The sequence below is a fragment of the Epinephelus lanceolatus genome, chromosome 13, assembly GCF_041903045.1.
Source record: "Epinephelus lanceolatus isolate andai-2023 chromosome 13, ASM4190304v1, whole genome shotgun sequence".
Taxonomy (NCBI): domain Eukaryota; kingdom Metazoa; phylum Chordata; class Actinopteri; order Perciformes; family Serranidae; genus Epinephelus; species Epinephelus lanceolatus.
Window position 1 is genome coordinate 24,873,132 of NC_135746.1, and position 22,758 is coordinate 24,895,889.

Genomic DNA, 22,758 nt, shown 5'->3' on the forward strand with positions numbered 1-22,758 from the left:
AGCCACAGCATCAGATAGGGAGTATATATTCAGCATCTGTCATCTTAGAAAAGTCAAAAGAAGAGAAACAGAGTGAGACTGCGAGAGAGAAAGAGTATTTCCCTGTACATCCATTCACACATTTATGGTGTAAATTTACTAAATCACATTAAATATAGGCTACAAAAAAATCACCCAAAACAAATTATTTCAACACTCAATTTATTTTATTTATTTAATTATTATCCGCCTCGCCCAGTCTGCAAAACTAGAGGTCAAGGTGTTCAGGGCGCTCAAAACATGAGGTGCATAGAGTGAAAAAAAACTCAAGGAGCTCAGCAATGCAATTTTGCAGCTGCAATTGTGCACAACTCTTCACTCTTATTGAAAGCATCATCTGCAATTTCAAATATATCCGACATTAGCTCACAGTAAACGGCAGTGACACCTCAGGAAGTCCCAAACATTTTTCCTTTTCCCAGTCAAAGATCAAAAACATTTTACTGTGACATTTTAAAAACTTGCCTTCAGTAAAACTCATCTGACACTTGTCAGATCTCATTGTGTGTTTATTTTCCGTTTTCTGTACTGCATTGTTGTTGTTATCCTGCTGGATGTGGACATCTTCTCCTGACAGCTCCCAGTGGGTTGCTATAGCTTGATTGCACTGGAACAGGCTGTTTGTCTTGTAGAAGGCAAAAAATGAAAACTCAAATTTGTCTCTGTTATAAGTCACCGGATCGCAGTGGGATACAGTTTATACTGTCATCCATAATACAGTTATGTGATTGATTTCACTGATAAATAGACATTTCAGCATGTTTGGCAGCTGCTGAATAAGAGCCATTAGACATCAGTTCCAGATGTGTACCATAACAGCAGCAGTACCTACATTAATTTAAGAATAATCTGAGCAATAATAACAGCTTAAAAATGTAATTAAAGTTACTTTATGAAGGCAATTAATTTTCCTAAAAAGTTTTGTTATTGTGTTTGAGTTATTTTTTTATTTTTTAGAAATGCAGTTTTTCCTGACTGGACCAACTGATTAATGTCAGTCACGTTCACCCACTCATCTAGGTTTATCATGTTTAAACATCTCTCCTGCTTTTTCTCCCCATTTTTGGGGGAACAATTTATCCATTTCCTTTCAGGACAATTGTCAGCTTAAGCAGTGGTTGCAAATAAAAGAGCTTAAAAATAGTGATTTAGGTAACTTGCGACATGTCCACAATGCATGCTGCCTCTCACACAATGCCCCGGCTAGAAAAAATGGGCAGATACTTTGGGCAATAAAATATGCCAATATCTGAAACCTCTTCACATCTCTTTCTTTCTTTCTTTCTTTCTTCTAGCACTGTAGTAAATTAGTTTTTTATATTCAAAGCTTTGATTCAGATTTTCAATTGAAGATTCAAATACTTGTCATTACATTTTATTACATCATCACCCAATAAAAAACTAGAATTACTGTCCCGTGTTTGTTTGTCTCCGCGCACCAGTGAAGTTGCAGTTACAGTTTACATCCATTTCTGACCAAATGCCTTCTCTTCTGAGATATGACGTTGAACTATGGCCAGAAAAGTGTTTTAGCAGAACATTACGATGTCACGATGAAGTTGACTCTTTACCCTATTAGACATTTGTAAGGCGTTTTGTCAAATTCTTGAGTAACAGAGGTCACAGTGACCTTTGACCCTCAACTAAATTCTAATCGGTTTATTTCAGAGTCAAAATGCACTTTTTCCTCAAGGTGTTTTTGAGATATCGGGTTCACAAGAATGAGACAGACAAGGTCACACTGACCTCAACCTTTGACCACAAAATCTAATCACTCCATCGCTGAGTCCAAGGTGACATTAATGCCAATTTTTAAGGATTCCCTCAAGACATGCTTGAGATATTGCATTCAAGAGAATGGGACAGATGGATGGATGGATGGATGGATGGATGGATGGACGGACGGACGGAGGGCTGTAACCTAAGTAACAATGTCAACAATACAACACATTCTCACTCCGACCTCGTCACATATCGACGCTTGGCCATGGACTTTCCACATAAAGATACAACATGCAAGATACCCTGGGTGCGTTGGTTTTTGACGTTCTGGGACATCGTGTCAAGTTCTGCCTGTTACATGCATTGTCTTCTTTCAAAATACACTTCTGTTTTCACAGGAAATTTAACATTTACATACAGTCTCTTTCAAAATAAACACACGTCGTCAGTACAACACTGCAACACCCCACAGCCTTACAAACTGTTGACCAGTTGGTTTGTATACAACACACTGAGTTGGCCATGTGTTGCAAACTGTGGTAAAAAGCCCAGCTGAGACATATATTCTCAATGCTTTGTCTTCATGTCCAAAGAATGCTCCTCAAATCTAAATAATACCGGCATGTCCCATGTGTCTTAATTGTGAAGTCTGACAGTGATTTATTGATGCTGAAATCCTACATGAAGCAGAACAGAGAACAGGCTACATTCAACATCATGAATCATGACCCAGAACATATTCTTGTCTAAGGTGACTGTATATCTCTGTAAGATCTGCAAGTGTTACTACATCACATTTCAGCTGCTGTTTCACCTGAAGTAACCTTTTCCTGTGTGTAGTAGCCATGTGTTTGCAGATACGTTGAGATCTCTCACAGCCGCAACATCCGTCTGCTCCTCTCTTACTGTACTGATTCAGAATCCCCCCCGTGTGTCTTTCTCTCTCTCTACCTAATTTCCCTTCCACACTCTTCTTCTTGCTCCCTAACCCCCCCTCTCAACCCTGCATCAGGAACTCATTTATCAAAAGCGACAGTGGTTGATGGTGTCCTGCAATTCCTGCTGCACCTCCAGCCTCTTTCACCACATACAAATTTTCAGAGTCTGATATACTACTGGTCTACGGTGATGTCACCAGCAGCATATATTTGGTGCCAGCAATATTTAATTGTTCCTTTTTCATCTTTTTTTTGTGTTCACTGTGGAAATGCTACTGCAGATAGATAACTGTGGTCCATTGAAAGAAGGATTAAAACACACTTTCGGTCTGTTAATTTCTCTCTAATTCTTCGACATCACATTAAAATGAGTTCTCTGTCCGGTGCATGAACTGTCAACAACAAAGGTTGGTGAATGTGTGTGTCAGACACATGGAGTCATAATGCAGACATCGATACACCAGGTTGCCTAATACCAACCCTCACTTCAACCTTAAACCTTATCATAAACAGGAGCTGGGGGGAGCAGGGGAGCTGGAGCTGGGTTCACCCTGGACAGGTCACCAGACTATCACAGGGCTGACATATAGAGACAGACAACCATTCACGCTCACATTCACACCTACAGGGAATTTAGTCACCAATTAACCTGCATGTCTTTGGACTGTGGGAGGAAGCCGGAGTACCTGGAGAAAACCCATGCTGACGCAGGGAGAACATGCAAACTCTGCACAGAGGGGCTCCCCTACCCTGGATACGAACCAGGAACCCTCTTGCTGTGAGGCAACAATAATAACCACTGCACCGCTGTGCATGAAACCATTATCAAATCACAACCAAACCAAACCCAACCAAAACCCACAAATAAGAAATGAAAAGGTCTGAAAATTTCAAATTAAAAGTATGAAGGATTTTTACCAAGGTTACCAGATACTGTTAAAATGCACTGAAAATGTCCAAAGAGTACTGATACACACACTGGAATCATTTCACCAAGTTTTATACTGAAAACCACAAATAAAATCAGCAGCACTTTTTATTTGCATTAACATTAAAGTAATAACATAGCCAATACCTTTCGGAAGTATATGAAACCATAGCAAATGTGCCTTAACATTAAGGATAGCCTGTCTTTGAAATGCCTGCTCAAGTCTCTGTGTCCCTGTAGATGAGGACAAGGAACCAGCTGCATTACTGGGTTTGCTGCACGCCCACTCTGTAAACAGGGGAATAGTACAACCAACCCATGTTGCATGCCACGCCTGCACTCCTGTGTCTGGGAGAGTGATGATGAGGATGATGGAGGACAGTATTTCAAAGAGTGGTAATCAAACACAGTTTCAATGATAATTAAAATTTGAAACTGTAATATTAACTGTAATAATTAACTGTAATTAATTATCACATTTATCATGAAATCAGTAACCATTTTATTCCCACCTAGAACCACCTATTTACCAACCCTTAAAAGAGATGAGGATGGTCTGAGTGTCCACACTTTCCAAATATGTCTTCAAACTCAAGGTCATAAAACAAAAATGACTCTTACAAAGATAGACAAACAAAAGCAAACACATTACAAAACAAACACACAAAGCTCATATTTGGGGAAAATGATGTCACATCCTGTAGTTTTACAACACTGCATTAGCTTTTACAAATATGTCACGAGCATATCTACCCCAGTTACTCTGGTCCAGTGATTTGAATTCAACTCTGACCTTGACTTAAATGGGACCTACTGCACTTTTCCTTATTTTTCTGTCACATATACAGTGTTATGACAGATGCCCATCTTAAACATGGCCAAAGTTTCAAATAATGAGGTCAATGTGTGACAAAGTAATCCCTGTTTGTTTTTGTTTTTTTCTACTTTTCAAGACAAGCTGTCATCAGTCCATGGTGGATTCCTTTATATGGTCATCTCCTCCAGGTACGCCACTGCAAGTGTTTACATCATGCACTCTGTGACATGGTGAATAGTACACTTGTAAAAGACTTTTCTATTCTGCCGACCACTCAAAGCGCTTTTACACTACCTGTCGCATTCACCCATTCACACATTCACACAATGGTGACCGAAGCTACCATGCATGGTACCACCTGCTACTCAGTAACCATTCACACGCACTCACACATGGATGAAACAGCCATCAGGAGCAATTTGGGGTTCAGTACCTTGGCCAAGGATACATGCGGACTGAATGAGTCAGGGATTGAATTGTCGATCTTCCGATTGGTGGATGACCCACTCTAACTCTGAGCTACAGTCACCCCACATGTAGTTAGCATGTAGTTAAATGCTAACGTCAAACAAAAATGTAGTCAGTAGTAGTAGTAGTTGCCAGTGTTGTTAATTCCTCCCTGGTTTGCTGCAACATGTCTGGTAAAGATTTTGTTTTAGAAACTTTTTTGTCGATTTTCACTGTAAGTGCCGCCATACTCTGTTACAGTCATTCCCCAGCTGCAATGAGAGTAGATGGGGAGGACCTGGAAACGCTGACCAATCAGAGCAGATTGGCCTTTTCGGGAAGGGGGCTTAAAGACTAAGACACTAAAATGGAGTGTTTCTGACAGAGGGTGAATACTGTGTTCCAGCACAGACAGTATGAGGAAAAATGTTGACCATTAAAGCATGTAAACATGTTATGGTAGACAAAAATATGTAAGTATGAACCTGAACATTAGCATAACAGGTCCCCTTTACATTTTGGTTTGTATTGCTGAAGTACAAATCCCACCAGGAGGCTCTACCTGAGGCAGCTCTATCTTTATTGTGCTGACTAACAGTGCTGTGGATGCGGTCGCTGTGTTGCATCCTAAACAGTAGGCTGCTAAAAAAGATGATTTTGACTTCCTCAACATGCCACAAAATGTGCATTATTATCATTAGTCTCTATGTAGTTATTTAATTACAGACAGGCTATACGGCGGACTGTAACAGTTAAACATTTTCAGATTATCCTAAATGTGTCTTAACATTCTGTCATGATGTTTCAGTCTGTGTCCCGTCTCATCTTCCCTGCACAATGCGTATTTTTGCAGCAGTGACTCACAGGGCAGACCCCGACTCTCTCCCTCATACAGTTCATCTATCATGATAAAACACTGCGGGGGGATGATGTCTATATTCACATGTCCCTGTTTTTATTCACAAGCCTGGATCATTTTAGAGGGAGGGAGGTTGCCTCTGGAACAGATTCATTTCTCACCTTTCATTCAGTTGCAGATAAACAACGCTGTCTATATTGATTCCCACAGGAGAAACAGTATATTCTCTTTCCCTGCTCACTGTGAGGTCAAAGGTCAGGGTCACAAACAGCACCTTAGCAGGAGGGATGCTTACCACACAGAAACCAAATCCCAGCTCCTATATTTGCTCCTGTGTAACATTTTAAACACGAATTTATCATTGCCTAATTAACTGTGATGTGAAAACATGCCAGCGATGTGGTGCAGTTTCTTCTGTCCTGGTAGTTAATGAGGCAGACCTTTTGTCTACCTGAGACCACTGCTAGTGTTCCTTATCTCACAATGTGGCCCACATTGCTCAGAAATCCCACTGCTGGTCACAAAGAGATTCTGCTGCGTGTTTCCTAAATCCCTCTGTATAAAAATATAATAAGCTGGCCTTTACTGATCAGAACAACATGTTGTTAGCTTTGTTCTGAAATCCATCTTTCACTACTTTCACCATTTGTTTAGAAACTGCTCTGGAACAACAACAGTGTGGCTCACTTCCTGTTCTGTGCCATAAGGCAATCCAGCAGATCTGACCCAACAACTCAAAGGGAAAATGTGGTGTCGCCATAGAGTAGGAACCAGCCAAAGTGGGAGTAGTGACCTCTTGGGAACCCCACCCCCCTTTCCAAAAATACCCATTGAATATTTCAAGTGAATAATAAAAACTGAGTGAATATATTTTGTCCTATGTGCATGTTTTTCATCATTGAATTTAAAATGTAAGCTAATTTCATGTTTAAACTGAAAAATATAAAACCATTGGTAATGTCTTCTTTTTTTGGTTTTGGTTTAAAGGGGTAGTTCACCCCAAAATCAAAAACTCATATTTTTCCTCTTACCTGTAGTGCTATTTATCAGTCTAGATTGTTTTGGTGTGAGTTGCAGAGTGTTAAAGATATAGGCCATAGAGATGTCTGACTTCTCTCAAATATAATGGAACTAGATGACACTCTGCTTGTGGTGTTCAAAGCACCAGAAAAAAGAAAACCATATCACCACCAACAGTATCACCGCACAGAAGAAAGCGTGCATTGACACATGGACAAGAGGCTCATGCTCATGACAGCACGAGATGTTAACATTAATAGTGTCCTCCCTAGCTGAGCTGTAACATTAGCTAGCTCAGTGGTGCTAGGTGAGGTAACACTAGATACATAATTCCTTCTGTGCAAACGGTTGGTGGGTGTAGTTTAGTAGAAGAAAATAGTTCCTACATGAAACTGCTCAAGGTCTGTGGATTATCTTAAGTAACCAGGTCATTGCTGTTGAGTTTTTCAAAATGTATTTTTTGGTACTTTGAGCACCACAAGCTGAGTGCCATCTAGTACCATTATATTGGAGAGAAGGCAGACGTCTCTATGGCCTATATCTCCAACACTCTGCAACTCACACCAAAATGATCTTCGCTGATAAAAAGCACTACAGGTAAAAGGAAACATATGTATTTATTATTTGAGGGTGAACGTCCCCTTTAAGTTTAATATTTATCTGTAAATCTGCACCGAAACAAAAAACTTGCATGTTTTACTCATATATGTTGTATGTTTTACATTTGTTATTCGTTTTCTTGTCAGCTTGTTAAAATCAATTCTTACAGATATCCATGGAGACATTTTAGCTGAAAAGTACACCAGAAAATCACTATGCAAGGGTGCCACGGCTCGAAAAAGACTGGAGAACACAAACTGTTCTACATAACAGCACTTTGAGAGGACTTTGCATTGCCTGAGTGTGTTACTGTGGATTTAAAGCCTCTCCCTTGAGTCTGAAGCACCAACAACAAGTTTACCTCTTTAAAAGTTAAACCTTGGACTCAAATAATTACGGCATTGTAGCTAATCCCAGTCTCTGTGTGGAAAAATAAAGTGACCAAGAACAACTCCAGATCACTGAGGCCAACAATATTCCAGGCTCTGTGAACTCCCAGCAGCAACACGACGTCACAAATGTTTAACCAATTCATCAGTTTTTTCTCCTACCTTTCTGTAGACGATCATGTTGGGGGAGTCGTCATCTGGGTCCACGCTGCTCATGGACCTCATGGACAGCAGTGGTCGTGGGGTCGTCCGCACGCTCTCCTTCGGTTCCTCGGACCCTTCGTCAGTCTCCGTCGCCTCCACAGTGCTCGGCTGCTGCTCCTCCTCCTCCTCCTCCTGCTGCTGCTGCTGCTGCTGCTGCGCCTCAGCCATCACTACAGTCTCCCTTTCAGTCTTCTCCTCCAGTATTGAGTTATCCTCTTCTTTATCTGCGGCAGTATTTCTCTTCCTCCTCCTTTATGCCCTCCTTTGCTCTCTCCTCAGTGTCTAGAAGCTGCTGTAGGGAGAGACAGAGAGATGAATTAGACAGCACAACTCACCACTGGGCTCCAGTCTCCCATCTCTCTGCCTTTCTTTCTTGTCTTCTGTCAGCAGGCACAGGATGGATGAAATGAAGGCATCATAAATTCTCCTAGTTTCCTCAGCTATCTCTCCTCTGCTATCCCTCCCGCTCCACTGTCACATGAGATTGAAGTTACAGGAGAACAGAAGACATCATGTTTAAGTTTTGCTCTTTTTCACCCCTGAGGCTTCTTTCCTCATCTCAATTATTCATAAGCTGTTAGAGGAGCATTACAGGCTTATTCACCATTAAAGATAGTGTATCACGACTTGTAAACACTTGTTCTACAGAAAAGAACCAGGAATGTATTTCTTTACTTAACTTTTTACAATGAATGATGTTTTCTGAATGTATATGTATAGACTAAGACAAATGCAAAAAGAAAGCATGAATTACTCAAATCAAATGCTCACAATTGCAGAAACAAAACTGTAGATGTATATTTCTGACTAAACATCCATCTCAGCCCAGTATAACATAACTGAATAACCACTGATAGGAGCACCTGGGAATCTGAAAACAGTGTGCATCATTTTGCTACACTTTCGGGGTTGAACCACATGTTTCTTGAATTGTTGTGCCAAAGGCTTTAACGTATGTTTTTAATTGTTATGTGGGTGTGTCAGAGGTGTTACCAAATCAGTAGCAACGTGTCCATATGTAAATACTGTAAATGTCTATCAAATCCCTACTTACTGTACACACAATTTTTGTTTTTGTTCCACTTTTGCTTTGGCGAGTATGCTTCCCATGCCAGTGAAGCCCCTGCCATATTAAGAGGCAGTGCACATTAAAGGTCCAGTGTGTGGGATCAAGGGGATAGACTGGCAAAAATGAAATATAATGTAATAAATCTGTTTTCTTTACTGTATTATCACCTGAAAATGAGGGTTTACCTTAAAATGAGCTGTTTATATCTACATAGGGAGCGAGTCCTTGTCTGCAGAGATCGCCATTTTGCACCTCCGTGTTTCAGCAGAAGCCCAGATCAGACAAACCAAACACTGTCTCGCTAAGGGCCATTTGCGGTTTTTCATCTGCCACCATAGCAGCATCTCTGTGACAAGCAGCATCAGAAAAACCAATCTGGTCTCACCGAAGTTGAAATCCGGCACTTGGGCAGTGACTTCGGGAGTTAGACGCTGACGAAAAAGCTGTCCTTTAACATCGGCATGATACATGGCCAGTCATGGTGTCTGGTGGCACAGTGGGAAACACAGCAGGACAAGAACGAAATTTAAGGCCGCGAAAGTCCAGTCAGGTTGGATGGGTCCAACAACCACTACCTTTCACTTGGGAGAGCGGTGTTTGTAAGATTATAAAGCCAAAGCCTGTTCTTTTTTCCTAAACCCAACCTCAGCGTTGTATCAACGTAGTGCTTTTATTTTGAAAGAGACTGTATATAAATGGTAAACTTCCTGTGAAAACGGAAGTGTATCTTGAAAGAGACAATGCATGTAACAGTCAGATCTCGACACGGTCAACAACCAACACAGCCAGGGCACCTTGCATGTTGTATGTGAACGTGGAAAGTCCATGAACAAACGGCTGGAGTGAGAATGAGCTGGTAAACTCAGATTTTTTTCAACATGAACCTGCTTTAATCAGTGTTTTTCATGGTTTAAATCACTGGGTCTGTTTGTTTTGGAGAGGAAGGGACCTCTGCAGATAACTCAGCTACTGGTAGAATCCTCCTGAACAATAAACACTGAAGGATTTCTAACTCGAGAACGTTTCAGCTGGCTGCAATCTGCAGTCCTCACCACTAGATACCATTAAATCCCCCCTAAATCTTATACACTGGACCTTAAAGTAATGCAACAGGGTGTTTAACGCACCATTGTCTCCATTTAAATAAACATTTTGCTATGTTTTGTCAGGGCAGAACAGAGCCCAGTAAAATAATGTATGACACCCATGATTCACAAACCCACACTGCTGGCATCCCATAACTCAGGCCGGCTCTTTTCTGCTGGTCTGAAGGCTGTCACAATATTGACGCCTATGGACAGATGAGCCGAGGCAAAGTGAGCAGAAGGACAGCAACATCTAAGGAGGAGAGTATACAGAGAGGAAAAGAGAATAACTGGCAGTATGCAGCAGGAAGAGGAGAGTAAAAGGGAAAACACAGGAGACAAAGATGATCTGTTTCTCCTCCTCACTCTGGACTCTGCCCCTCTGCATCCCTCCATATCTCTCTCCTTGTCAGACTTAACTAGCGTCACTGTCCCAGCGTATTACACTCCAGCCATAACTGGGACCAGTTCTCTCTCTATTCAGCCCATCCTAAATGGAAGACGAAGCTGCCTTTCACTTCCTCATCAAAGCACATTCATCTCCAGCCAGCTGGTTTCCTTACTGGCTGAATAAAACGCAATGAATGTGCAGAGTAAGGTTCTATTGGGAAAAAAATGTATAAAAATTTAAGGCAATTCCTTATTTGACTAAAATAGAATAAAAATGCTGCCAACTTTAAATGAAAACCAAAGGAAACACAGGTTTTATCCAGTGTCAGCTCTGTTATTGTTTACGAACTGCAAAGGCTTCTTTAAGTTGCAGGTGCATCAAAAAGTAATTGACTGCATTGTCTCTAAAATCAATTACATGTCCATTTATACAATATATATATTTTCAACGTATATGCTACAATTGTATTGCTTTTAAAATGATTTGTCAATGCTGTCAACTTCCTTTGGGGCAAATGGAAACAAAAAAGAGGGTGATCCACAAAACTACATTATCACGATATTTCAGTCCATCCATACATTTTCTAACCGCTTATCCTCTTGAGGGTCGCGGCGGGGCTGGAGCCTATCCCAGCTGACATTGGGCAAGAGACCAGACTATCACAGGGCTGACACATAGAGACAGACAACCATTCACACTCACATTCACACCTACGGACAATTTAGAGTCACCAATTAACCTGCATGTCTTTCGACTGTGGGAGGAAGCTGGAGTACCCAGAGAAAACCCACGCTGACAAGGGGAGAACATGCAAACTCCGCACAGACGGGCTCTCACACTCGGGATTGAACCAGGAACCCTCTGGCTGTGAGGCGACAGTGCTAACCACCACACCACCGTGCCACCCAATATTTCAATCATGATACAATATTATTGCGATTTTAAATATGCTGGGTATTGTGATAATGTATATTGCAATTTATTACCTTTTTACAACTGTAAATTATGTCTCCAAAGGAAAACTTTGTGAACATCTGTTTTATCTAATAAGATAAAATTTTCAGTCTGTTCATCTCACTTCAGCCATTTTTTCACCGGCAAAATGTATCTAGTGGACTGCAAAAGCAATTGATTATATTATCTAGTAGGCTACCTAAAGTTTAATTTGTATTTATAATATTAACTATTCATATGATAAAAAATACCCTATACTTAGCACTGTGTGACAATACGATACAGCCACACAAAATATCACGATACTATGCTGCATCGATTTTTTTTCCCCCTACCTCTCGATTCAAGTTTTCTAAGGGAGATGGAAGGACTGGAGCACACTGATCAATAAACAGCCTCTGATAGTGCAAGCAAATTAAGTTTCAACACCACTGTCTCTTTCTCATCAGAGTCATTTTTATTTATTCATTTTTACTGTGATGAGGACACAGTGATGTTGAAACAGTGATGTTAGTCTGTTTGCACTGTTACAAGCTGTAAATTGATCAGTGTGCTCCAGTCCTTTTTTCTCCCTTGGAAAGTCTCTTGTCTTTAAGCTGAGACATACCAGATTTGGCTGCATGTTGTTAGATGATGCGTGGCAAACCTTGTTTCAACTAAACATTCAGGTCTTTCGGCAACCTGTTTTATCTCAGAAAAAACTGATAAGGAAGTTAAGTTAAAGCCATAATCAAAACTTAAAATCCTCCTCCATACCCTCACAGGTTGAAGAAACAGATTAGCACACTCACAATGAAAAGCTGTGGTGCCAGAAGGCCAAAACATTTAAGTGTTGAGGGAAGAAGGCTCCGCAAACTCCCTGGACCTTAATCTGGCAAATGTTTGACAAAAGGAATCCCAGAACATTTAACAACATCAAATAGACCACACCTGTGCTTTGTCATGCAAGTGCTCATGGGAAATGCAGTTCACCTTTGTAGTTCTGAAGTCCAAATACAGGAAGTTCCAGAAATACCAAAATATGAAAAAAGTGTAAATTGATACACAAAGCAACCAGGAGACAAAAAGTAAATACATAAGGCAGACAGTGCAGCACAAATGATATGGAAAGTCATCAAGGAAAGTATAACCTTCACATACTCTGTATTTTTTATTTTTTGGTTTGTTTGTTTTGCTTTTGCAATTTGCAAAAAAAAAACAGCTATTGTGTCTCTCCTTCTGTGTACATTGAGTGAGACCTTTGGTTTGGAAATGGAATGCAATATAATAAGTATTTTTTTATTATTATGTATTCACCTGAAAGTAAGAATTATTGTGTTTTTGTTACCTATGAATGATCTACACAGGGAGGGGGGCCTTATTTATGGAGACTGCCATGTTGCATCACCATGTTTTTACAGTAGCCCAGGCTGGACAAACCAAACACTGGCTCTATAGGGCCAGTTGCATTTTTGCATCAACCATCATAGTTGGAAGCCCCTCAGCATCAGAAAAATGCAACTTTTTAAATGTGAAACTGCTTTATTCAACGTTTTTGGCTGATTAAATCACCAAAGGAGACCTCTGTGGATAATTCAACTCCTGGTGATCGTTTGGATCTTAACTTATCAGAGATAAAAAGGTGAACACACATTAGCAGTAGGCTAGCTAGACTAATGGTACAACTCTGACATGCCAAACAGCATTGGAGAAAAACTGATTTATTATTATTGAAACTGCTTTATTCAGTGCTTTTAACTGTTTTAATCACCAGGTTGGTTTGTTTTGGAGAGGATAAGACCTCTGTGGATAATTCTGCTCCTGGTAAAAATCTCCTAGGCTGACCAAACGTCCTGGTTTGCCTGGACATGTCCACTTTTCACGTCTTGTCTGCGGCGTCCGGGTTTTTTTTTTATAAACTGATGATAATGTCCGGTTTTCCGTGTGTTTTTGTGTGTGTGTGTTAGAGTGCGGCACAGGCCGCATATGTCTGTCCAAACCCGAACTGAGCCCGACATTATTTAATGACCAAAGCACTGACTTTGTGTCACACAGTTGTTACAGTTACTGGCTATTTAACAGGCCGGGCGTGCGCCGTGGGTGCTCAGCATAGAGGGAGACCTCCGTGTTTGAGACGGGAGCGGGAGGCAGGAGGTCTGACGTTTCCAGCGAGAGGAGAGGGAGAAATAAAACAAAATAAGATAAAATAGGAAAAACCTGTCTCCCTCTTTTATTTTATTTTCAGCATTTAATCAAGGCGGAGGGGGCGGCTGGAGGTCCGAGACTTCCAGCGAGGGGAGAGGCAGAAACAAACAGCCAATGTGTGTGTGTGTGTGTGTGTGTGTGTGTGTGTGTGTGTGTTATGTTTAGGTGTTGTCACGTAAATAACAGTGCCCAAGCAATAAACAGGACAGACAATAGGATTTTATTTATTTTTACACTACATTTTCACTGAAAGCTGACCGAATCCAACCCGAGCCCGAATACAATTTATAGCTACATTTTTGACCAAACCTAGCCCGACCCGTCGGGTACCGTCGGACTCGGATCACCACAATCTAGTGTGTGTATGTGTCCCCTGTTGGGGCCTATCTGAATTTCTGTCTTTGAGAGATATTATTTTGTAATATAACTGAATTTTCTATCCATACATATAAATTTTAAATATATTAAAATTATAAGGCATCTTTGAGTAAACTGCGAGTATCATTTAAGTAGGCTATGTCGTGGCCGGCCAAGTGTCCTCTTTTTTGGAAATCAAAATATGGTCACCCTAATGAACACTTTAGGAAATTTAATCAGGAGAAGTTTCAGCTGGTTGCAATCTGCAATCCTGACTGCTAGACACCACTAAATCTCCATAATTCTTACACACACCTTTAATGGGCTGCTGGCTGTTGCTTCATATGTGTCATACAGACATTAGAGTGGTATTAATACACTCTTGGCAACAAAACATATAAGATAGCCTGGCTCCAGTGGCGGCTGCTGGTCTTTCAGAACAGGGGAAGCTCACTTTAAGTTTACATCATAAAATTTGTCATGTTGTAGCGAGGCAGTAACTTAACCTCTTGCACTCCACCCCCATTTTGTAGCGAAAACGCCTAAAATGACATACCCAAATTAAAATGACTGTAGCCTCTGAACCGCTCTGACTACATGCATGCATGAGGTCTTGCCAGAAAACAAACTCTCTGAAGTTTCTTGTGAAAGTGTCAGAAACACTCTAGGTGATACAGAGACAGAGTAATGGGCCTCTGAAGTCAGTAAAAAGTTGAAGATTTGATGACACTGTGGGGCTGTAGGCACACTATCAATGAACATTTGTGTCAAATTTGAAGAAGATTGCTCAAAGTATGACCATTCTACAGTGTTTTTTCCATGAAAAGATCCAAGCGGAGCTCCAAATGACAGAACGCTCACTCCGCTTCAAAACAGAACTATCAGTGATCAAACAACACTCAGCCAGCTTCAAACATTGTACCTTATTGAAATCAGACGTGATTATGATAGCTGATGTTGTTTATGACAGAAACACCATAAAATATCACCAAATAAAGCCATATGAAACATGAAAGTTGTGATCCTACTTTCTAGGCGGTATATCTCAGCCAAAAATAGTGGTAGGAGTGAGATTTCACCTTTTATAAACCAGCTACATATCCATTGACGGCTCGACATGAGATCGCGAGTAATCCTTTAAGTTTTCCCCTCGAAAAACGGCATGACATGGCTTGTCACCACTCATTGCGATTTTGGACTTCGTGTATTTAAGCTGCTCTGGTGCGAAAACCATAAGGAATAAAAGAAAAACGATGCCGGATTCAGGAAACCAAGAGCTCCCTGAATCCAGTGATACCAAACATCACATGGTTTGATGATGTAGTGCGCCTGTGAGATCCCATTTAACAGAGGAGGGAGGGAGCGCGGACGCCGGCATCCGAACGGAGTTAAAGAGGAAGCTGTTTTCAATCACACTCATGCCATAGAACCACAGCAAAACACACCTCAGAGATTTTCAGATGGGTTTAAACACCTGAACTGTACTGTAAAAACGGTGAAAATGAGCTATATGGCTTATGGAAATAAGGAACTCTGGACAGCACTCTGTCAAAAGACTCCACTTACAAATACCTGTATGGGGCTGAGCTCGAAATGCGAGGCGCTGTCAATCACAAAGGGGTTCAGCCTTTTAGACAATTCCTCCAATCATCATGCATACACGAGCATCCTCTCCCGCGTCCCGCCTACCACTCCATTAGGTCCCAGGGAAGCTGAGCTTCACTGAAAGTGACGATTTTGTCGCATTTATCCAATGACCGTCTCACTTTGCTGCATGAAAAAAACCTGCTCAGCCCTGTCTCATAGGAATGCTTGGAGGCTCTGCGTCCACCATGCTGACGGGAGAATGTATAACAGGGAGGTAACATTTGAAAACTGGTGATACACAGCTGACGTTTGAACATCATATGATGTTAAACGCATCCTAACACACGTTTAATGCAATGTAAATTCTTATTCTAATATAAATTCAATAGTGCATATTTGATCATTTCTTCTATGAAATTTTAGGGGAAGTTCACCCTCCCCTTGTTGTCTCAAAGCAATCGCCCCTGCCTGGCTCTGCCCACAGTTCAGAGGGCTGCCTACCAGCACATCTAAAGATCACAGATTAACATGTTTAATGTCATTTGTTTAATCTGGACACAAACAGTGATGAAAAAAAAAACAGTTTCTGAGGTTCGAGGAAGTTACAAGTTTGCCAGCTAACACTGAGAGACAAAGGTTTTCAAAAAGACAGAACTATTCCTTTAAACTGCATGTTTCCCCCCCACATGCACATTATTACAGTCATTCGTCATGACACTGTGTTATCATTTGAGTTCACAGTTGTTGCACATGACTAAATCAATATTTAACTTATGGATGGCTGCAAACACAATGTGCTCCAGTTTTCAGAACTAACTTCTAATGCTGGCTGGCTGTGAACTCTAAGTAAAACATTGCTTGTTTCTGTGTGGATGCACATTGTGTGTGTGTGTATATGTCTTTGCTATTGGCACAGGCATTTAGAGCCATGTCAACTGGCTCTCTTTAGATCAATACTCACATCAGCCAGCTGTTTGTGCGTATCAGAGTTTGTGAGAGAACATGCAAACACAGTGTGCACATTTGAGCCTCGGAGGGCCGCTCTGTGTGAAGACAAGAACATGCAGCATGTGTTTGAGAATCCTAATGGGAGAAGAGTAGAATGCATTTTCGAATCAATGACTTTCAGCCTGCTGTCTTCATTATCGGCGTACCATCTGCTTAACAGGTATTCCAACTCAGAATGAATAGAAATGCCTGATATGTTGCCCAGTAATGTTCAAGTTCACAGTCCCATTGCTCCATCCTTCCTGCTCCTGGGATCATATGGAGCCTGGCTGGCCTAGAATCAATACCTCGAAAATTTGACTCCGACTCTCGATTTTGCATATAAATGAAATGTTCAGGTTGAATACACTCGTCTGATCGGCCTAAATCACACAGTGATTTAGTGATTCAGAGAAGGCCTCTCACCCTCTCTGTCTGAGGTGCTGTAATCATCCTATCTGCTTTAAAGAAATTGAGTTGTCAGGTGTGGTCACCTTGACAGAAAAATGCAAACACATCTGATGTAATAGCTAATCTGTCTTTCTAAAAATAGATGAACGTGAGGATGCATAAAAATCCCAGATGTTTACTGATACTGGCTGGTAAACAGGCTGACAGGAATAAAGAGGACACATGAGAAAAACATCACCAATCTGGGGTATAATATAGGAGAAAAATTAAATCAAAAACTGTTTTAACTGATTGTCTAGATGAACTCTGACTCTCTTCTCAACAACTAAGGAAATCAGTATTGATTTTATGACAAAATCAAAAGATTCTGTAGGCCTACATTTTCAGAATGTAATGCCCATAAGCTCTGATGAGAGTATCTACTCTTACTTAAGTATGAGTGAAGTGTAATTTTTAGGTATTTCCATTTCACCACTATATACTCATACTCAAGAGGAAAGTCAATAAAAGTTTCTCAAAAACAGTTGACCATAAACTGATTTATGCTAACCTGGTGGCACCAGATGACAAAATTTTAAGTCTTGTGAGTGATTTATCCTGGCCTCATATGAGTAGAGGAAATCTCTGCTAGTTGCTAGGCTAATTTATACAATGTAAAATGCCATAAGCCTGTGCTAATAACGTTAGCATGTTGTATTTGTTTGGAAAACGTGTTTAGTATAAGACAGTTGTTTTGTCAGTGAACCTTGTGAGTTGTAATGGAGCCGAATTTCGTATCGTTACCTTTGTTAAATGATGCTGTTCTCCCTGGCATCATATGAGTAGAGGAAATCTCTGCTAGCTGCTAGGCTAACTTGTACAATGTAAAATGCCATAGGCTTGTGCTAAAAACATTAGCATGTTGTATATGAGGGGAAAATGTGTCCAGCAGAAGACAAGCGCTTTATCTGTGAATGTTCTGAGTTGTAGTGAAGCTGATTTGTGTACTTGTGTTCAAAATTATCACTATTAAGCCATGTTTAATGTGTGTTTTGGGTGTGTTTTGAATCAGCTAAACTTCACAGAAACACCACTGACTAGTGTTTTGGAGGTGTAATTGCAGAGTGACACAGACACACCACCGCACAGGTATAAATGCTCATAGCGGCGTAGGCCATCTGCGTAGTCTACGGCGTAGGCTCTGCAAAGAGCTGACACACAAGTATCAATCCACGTTAAGGTAACAAAAATGAAAAGATTCTTATTTTCAGGTGATTATAAACTAATGAGATCACAGTTATGAATAATTTATATCATTTCTGCCAATAGATGCCCCTAAATCCTGCACACTAGACCTTTAAATATGTGTTAAAAACACATGTATAATAAAAAGTAATCTGGTTAGCTCAAAACATGTCTCTAAATGATCACATTTGCTCTCTTTATTCTTTTGTAATGTAAATGAGTAGCTAACACAAACATTTTAGCTGATGCCTTCATCAGTGTGCAATTCAGTGTTATTCTTCTGCTTTACAAAAGAATAATAAAGATTCAGCAACACTCTTCATAAGAGATTCCTCAGTTTGTCTTCAGTTGGTATGGACACACCAGGTAAACTAGTGAGAAAGCAATGAACCTTCACTACACTGCACAAAAAGGATTTCTTCCAGAAACAATCCAGTTTCATACACAATTTTAGGAAATCAAGTGACTACTGAAAGAAAAACATGACATTTATTCTTAGGAAGATTATTATTATTATAAATGAAACTGTTTACACATCTTCCTTCTCATCTCATGCTGTGATGGCAGGATGTAGATGCAGAGCGAGACGTCTCACTGTTAAGTCTCTAGTATCATTTACCCTCCGCAGCGCAACACACACCCCGAGTTTTCCTCACCCACCCATCCTCTACGCTCTATGCTCCAGGCAAGACTAGATGAGGCTGTCTGGATGTTTTACGCTGGGAGGTGAGTGTAAAATAAAGAACAAGTGAATTAAGCAGGCAGCCATCTTTTATGTCCAGGGTAGCATAATGATAAAGGTTCTGTTGCAAAACTGGAAATAAAACTGTGATGTCCATCCATCCATTATCTGTCAGCCCATCTGGTGGAAAACCATTGACACACACAGGCAATTTAAAGTCACCAATGTACCTAACCTGCATGACTCAAGGCTGTGGGGGGAAGCCAGAGTAAACCCACACTGACATGGGGAGAACATGCAATTTCCACTCAGAAGGGCCCTAACCAGGCAGCCGGTTTGAGCCCACAACCCACTTTCTGTGAGGCAGCAATGCTAACCATTGCACTACTGTGCTGCCTGACAATATAACATGTGACTCTAAAATCTCTGTGCTACATTAATGTTCATTTTGTGTGATTAATCAAACTATGTTAGATGATTTTTGTAGATGTAAAGCCAAATCATTTTAGTGTCACATTTATTCTCATATTTAGACAATTAAGTCAAAGGTTCCTTATTCGCTGTGAGGGTCCAATGACAGAGGGTGTTGTATGTTGTAAAGCCCTCTGAGGCAAATTGGGATTTGTGATATTGGGCTATAGAAATAAAACAGGAATTGAGTACAGTACTAATGATGTATGTGGATACCTGAATATTACACCCGCATATGAGCATCTCACTTTAAAACCATGAGCACTGGTTTGCTCTGGACAGCCTAGTTTCATTCTTACCACCAGGTTTTGGGACCTTGCTGCAGGGATTTGTTCCCATTCAGCCCTCCCTGCTTGCAGTCTGCGTTCCAGTCAGTTTTAAAGGTATGAGATGGGGTTGAGGTAAAGGCTCTGTGCAGGCCAGGCAAGTTCTGAGAAACTGAGAAAACTATATCTTTATGGATCTTGCTTTGTGCATGTGTGTGTATGTTGCCATGTTGAAAGCATTAAAGAACCTTTCCGAAACAGTTGCTATCCAGACTTTTTTGAAAGGTGGCCAGAATAGATCATGTGAAAACCAACACATTCTCACTCCGACCTCGTCACATATCAACATTTGCTCATGGACTTTTCACGTCCAAATAGAACATGAAAGGTACCCTGGGTGCGTTGGTTGTTGACGTCCTGGGACACCATGCCTGTTAAATGCATTGTATTCTTTCAAAATCTCTCTTTCAAAATTGTTTTTGAATGTCTTGTCTGTAATAACAAACGCACATGGTTACATTTTGCAGACACATACACACATGGTTTTGGGTTTGGCTGTACAATCTTACAGGAGGCAGACACCAGCCTTGAAATTATCGCTGCGTATCATGCCAATGTAAAAGGGCGTCTTTTTTCGTCAGTATCTGACACCAGAAGTCACTGACTAAGCACGGGATTTCAATGATTTTGGAGTGAGACTGGGTGATGAAAACAACTGGGGGGCTGCTGCTTCTCACTCATACGGGTTATCACATTCTCACTCCAACCTCATCACATATCGAGGTTTGCTCATGGACTTTCCACGTCAAGATAGAATGTGCAAGGAATAGCCTACTTCTGTTTTTCAAAGGAAATGTCCCGTTTTCATTCAGTCAAATTGACGTTTTTTTACTTCAACATCAAACTCACGTGGTTAGGTTTAGGAAAAAAGAAAGAAAAAATCTGATGGGAAGCAAACACTGGCCTCAGGGCTGAAAGTCGGTGGTTGTTGGACCCATCCACCAGCCCTCCTGCCCACCCTACTCAGACCTCTGCTGCCTTAACTTTTGCTGCTGTCCAAATGCATTTCCCCTGATGGTGGGGCCATTATGCAATAAGGGCAACCAGCCGAGTATCATGCCAATGTGGAAGGATGGCTTTTTCCGTCAGTGTCTGACGCCAGAAGTCACTGCCCAAGCCCCGGATTTCAACAACACCAGAGTGAGACTACATTGGACTAACCAATATTGTGTGGCAGGCCACATACAGTATACTTTTTAAAGACAAGCCACAGGCCATATAAATTGGTCCAAGGGCCATAATTGGTCCCTGGGCTGGACTTCGGACACACCTGCCTTAAAAGGAACTAAATGCACTATAGCCCAAACCATGACAGACAGACGCAGACTAAAAGCACACAACTAAGCAGGGGTGTCCCCATACTTTTGACCATAACGTCTGAGTCCAGTCAGACAGAACAGGACATGACAGCCCATACATTAATTACAACATGTTACTATCCAATATAATCAGCCCCACAGAGTAATCATAACTAATGATCAGCAGCATGAGGCTCAAATAAACAACATGATACAAGTTTGCAGAGTTTAGTTTTGATGGATGGTGGTGATGCACATCTACATAAGAACATAAACCAAATATATCTCTGTCTCCAACAGCTGTCTGTGGTCTCTGTATCCTCACAGAACCTCCACTTCCCAAACACACACACGCACACACACAGCCAGCAGCGCTGCAGCCTAATTTAGACACACACACACACACACACACACACACACACACACACACACTTGTGGTCGCTTTTCACGGGTCCAGCTGCAGACAGCAACATGCACCTTTTCACCAAACACCTCAAAACGCACAGACATGGTGAACACTGAGATACTGACCAGTACACACCTCAGTGTGTCTCTCAAACACACACTGACACACACAAAAATTCATTTCGGATTTAGTGTCCTTCGAGTGTCACTTAACTAAGCAGCCAAGTGCACGCTCCTTTTAATCACAGGCGGGATTAACATCATCACACACCACCGCGCGCGCTCGCTCACACACACACACACACACACACACACACACACACACACACACGTCCATCTCCGCTGTGTGCAGTACTGTACCAACATCCGACCAGGTCTTCACTCCACTTACATTAACATCGCAGCACTGACAGTATGAACATCATGGGACGCGTTAAAGCGCACAGCCCAGCACAAACCAGTCTTCTCTTGCACATATTCTTAAAGCTACTCTTCATTTATTCATTCATCCACCACCTCTCTTTATCTGTAGCTTCTTCACCCCTCCACCCTGCTTCCTTACCTCAGCGCTGGCTGCTCTCTCGCTTGGAGCTCCGAAGCCAAAAAGCGGCTTCACCGACCCACCAGAGCTGCACACTGGAGGAGGGAGGGAGGGATGGAGAGATGGAGAGACAGAGTGAGAGAAGCTGTGGGATCAGAAGCAGCTGCTGCTCTCTCTTCCACTAATATGCAGTTGTTCCTGGTTTGTGTGTGTGTGTGTGTGTGTGTGTGTGTGTGTGTGTGTATTTATTCTTGCATTACTATCATTGTGAGGACAAAACTCCACTCACACAGTCACATTATGCGGTCTCACAATGGCCAGATTAACATATCAGGGCAGGGGTCCGCAACCTTTACTATTAAAAGAGCCATTATTGGCCTAAAAAAAGAAAAAAAAAATCAGTCTGGAGCCGCAAAATATATTTGAATAAAGGTAAAAGCTTAATAAATCTAAATTAGCACATCAACATTATGAATAGGTCTTAATGAGCTCTTAATATGATTTAGTACGAGGTGGTTACTCTGCAGTGGGCTATTTATAATTATTATGTACTTTAACTTTGCAGTGTCGGTGGTGAAAGCAAATGAATCTGTCCACACACTATTAAATCCTCTATTTTCCTCCTTTTTGGATTTGCAGGAAGGGCACCAGGTCGTAGACATATCCTCCTGAGACCCTGTGTCCTCATATGAGGACATCACCGGACCTTGTACTTCATTTTGCATCACTTAGACCTGTTGTTCTCATTTGTGGACATTTTTTGTGCCATCTAGTGGTAGTAAAACCACATTACACTAATCCATGTAAAAACAAGATGGCAGCC

General features: G+C 41.2%; 1 protein-coding gene across 1 annotated transcript in view; it reads right to left on the minus strand.

The window, feature by feature from the left end:
- Window positions 1–22,091, minus strand: part of LOC117270389 (regulator of G-protein signaling 6-like) — a 158,523-nt gene extending 136,432 nt beyond the window's left edge. Inside the window, exons 1-2 of the mRNA XM_033647975.2 lie at window positions 21,957–22,091; window positions 7,922–8,255 (exon numbers count right to left, since the gene is read on the minus strand). Coding sequence (XP_033503866.1) covers window positions 7,922–8,131 — 210 coding nt within the window. The 5' untranslated portion in view covers window positions 8,132–8,255; window positions 21,957–22,091. The remainder of the gene's footprint in view (window positions 1–7,921; window positions 8,256–21,956) is intronic.
- Window positions 22,092–22,758: the final 667 nt, after the last annotated feature.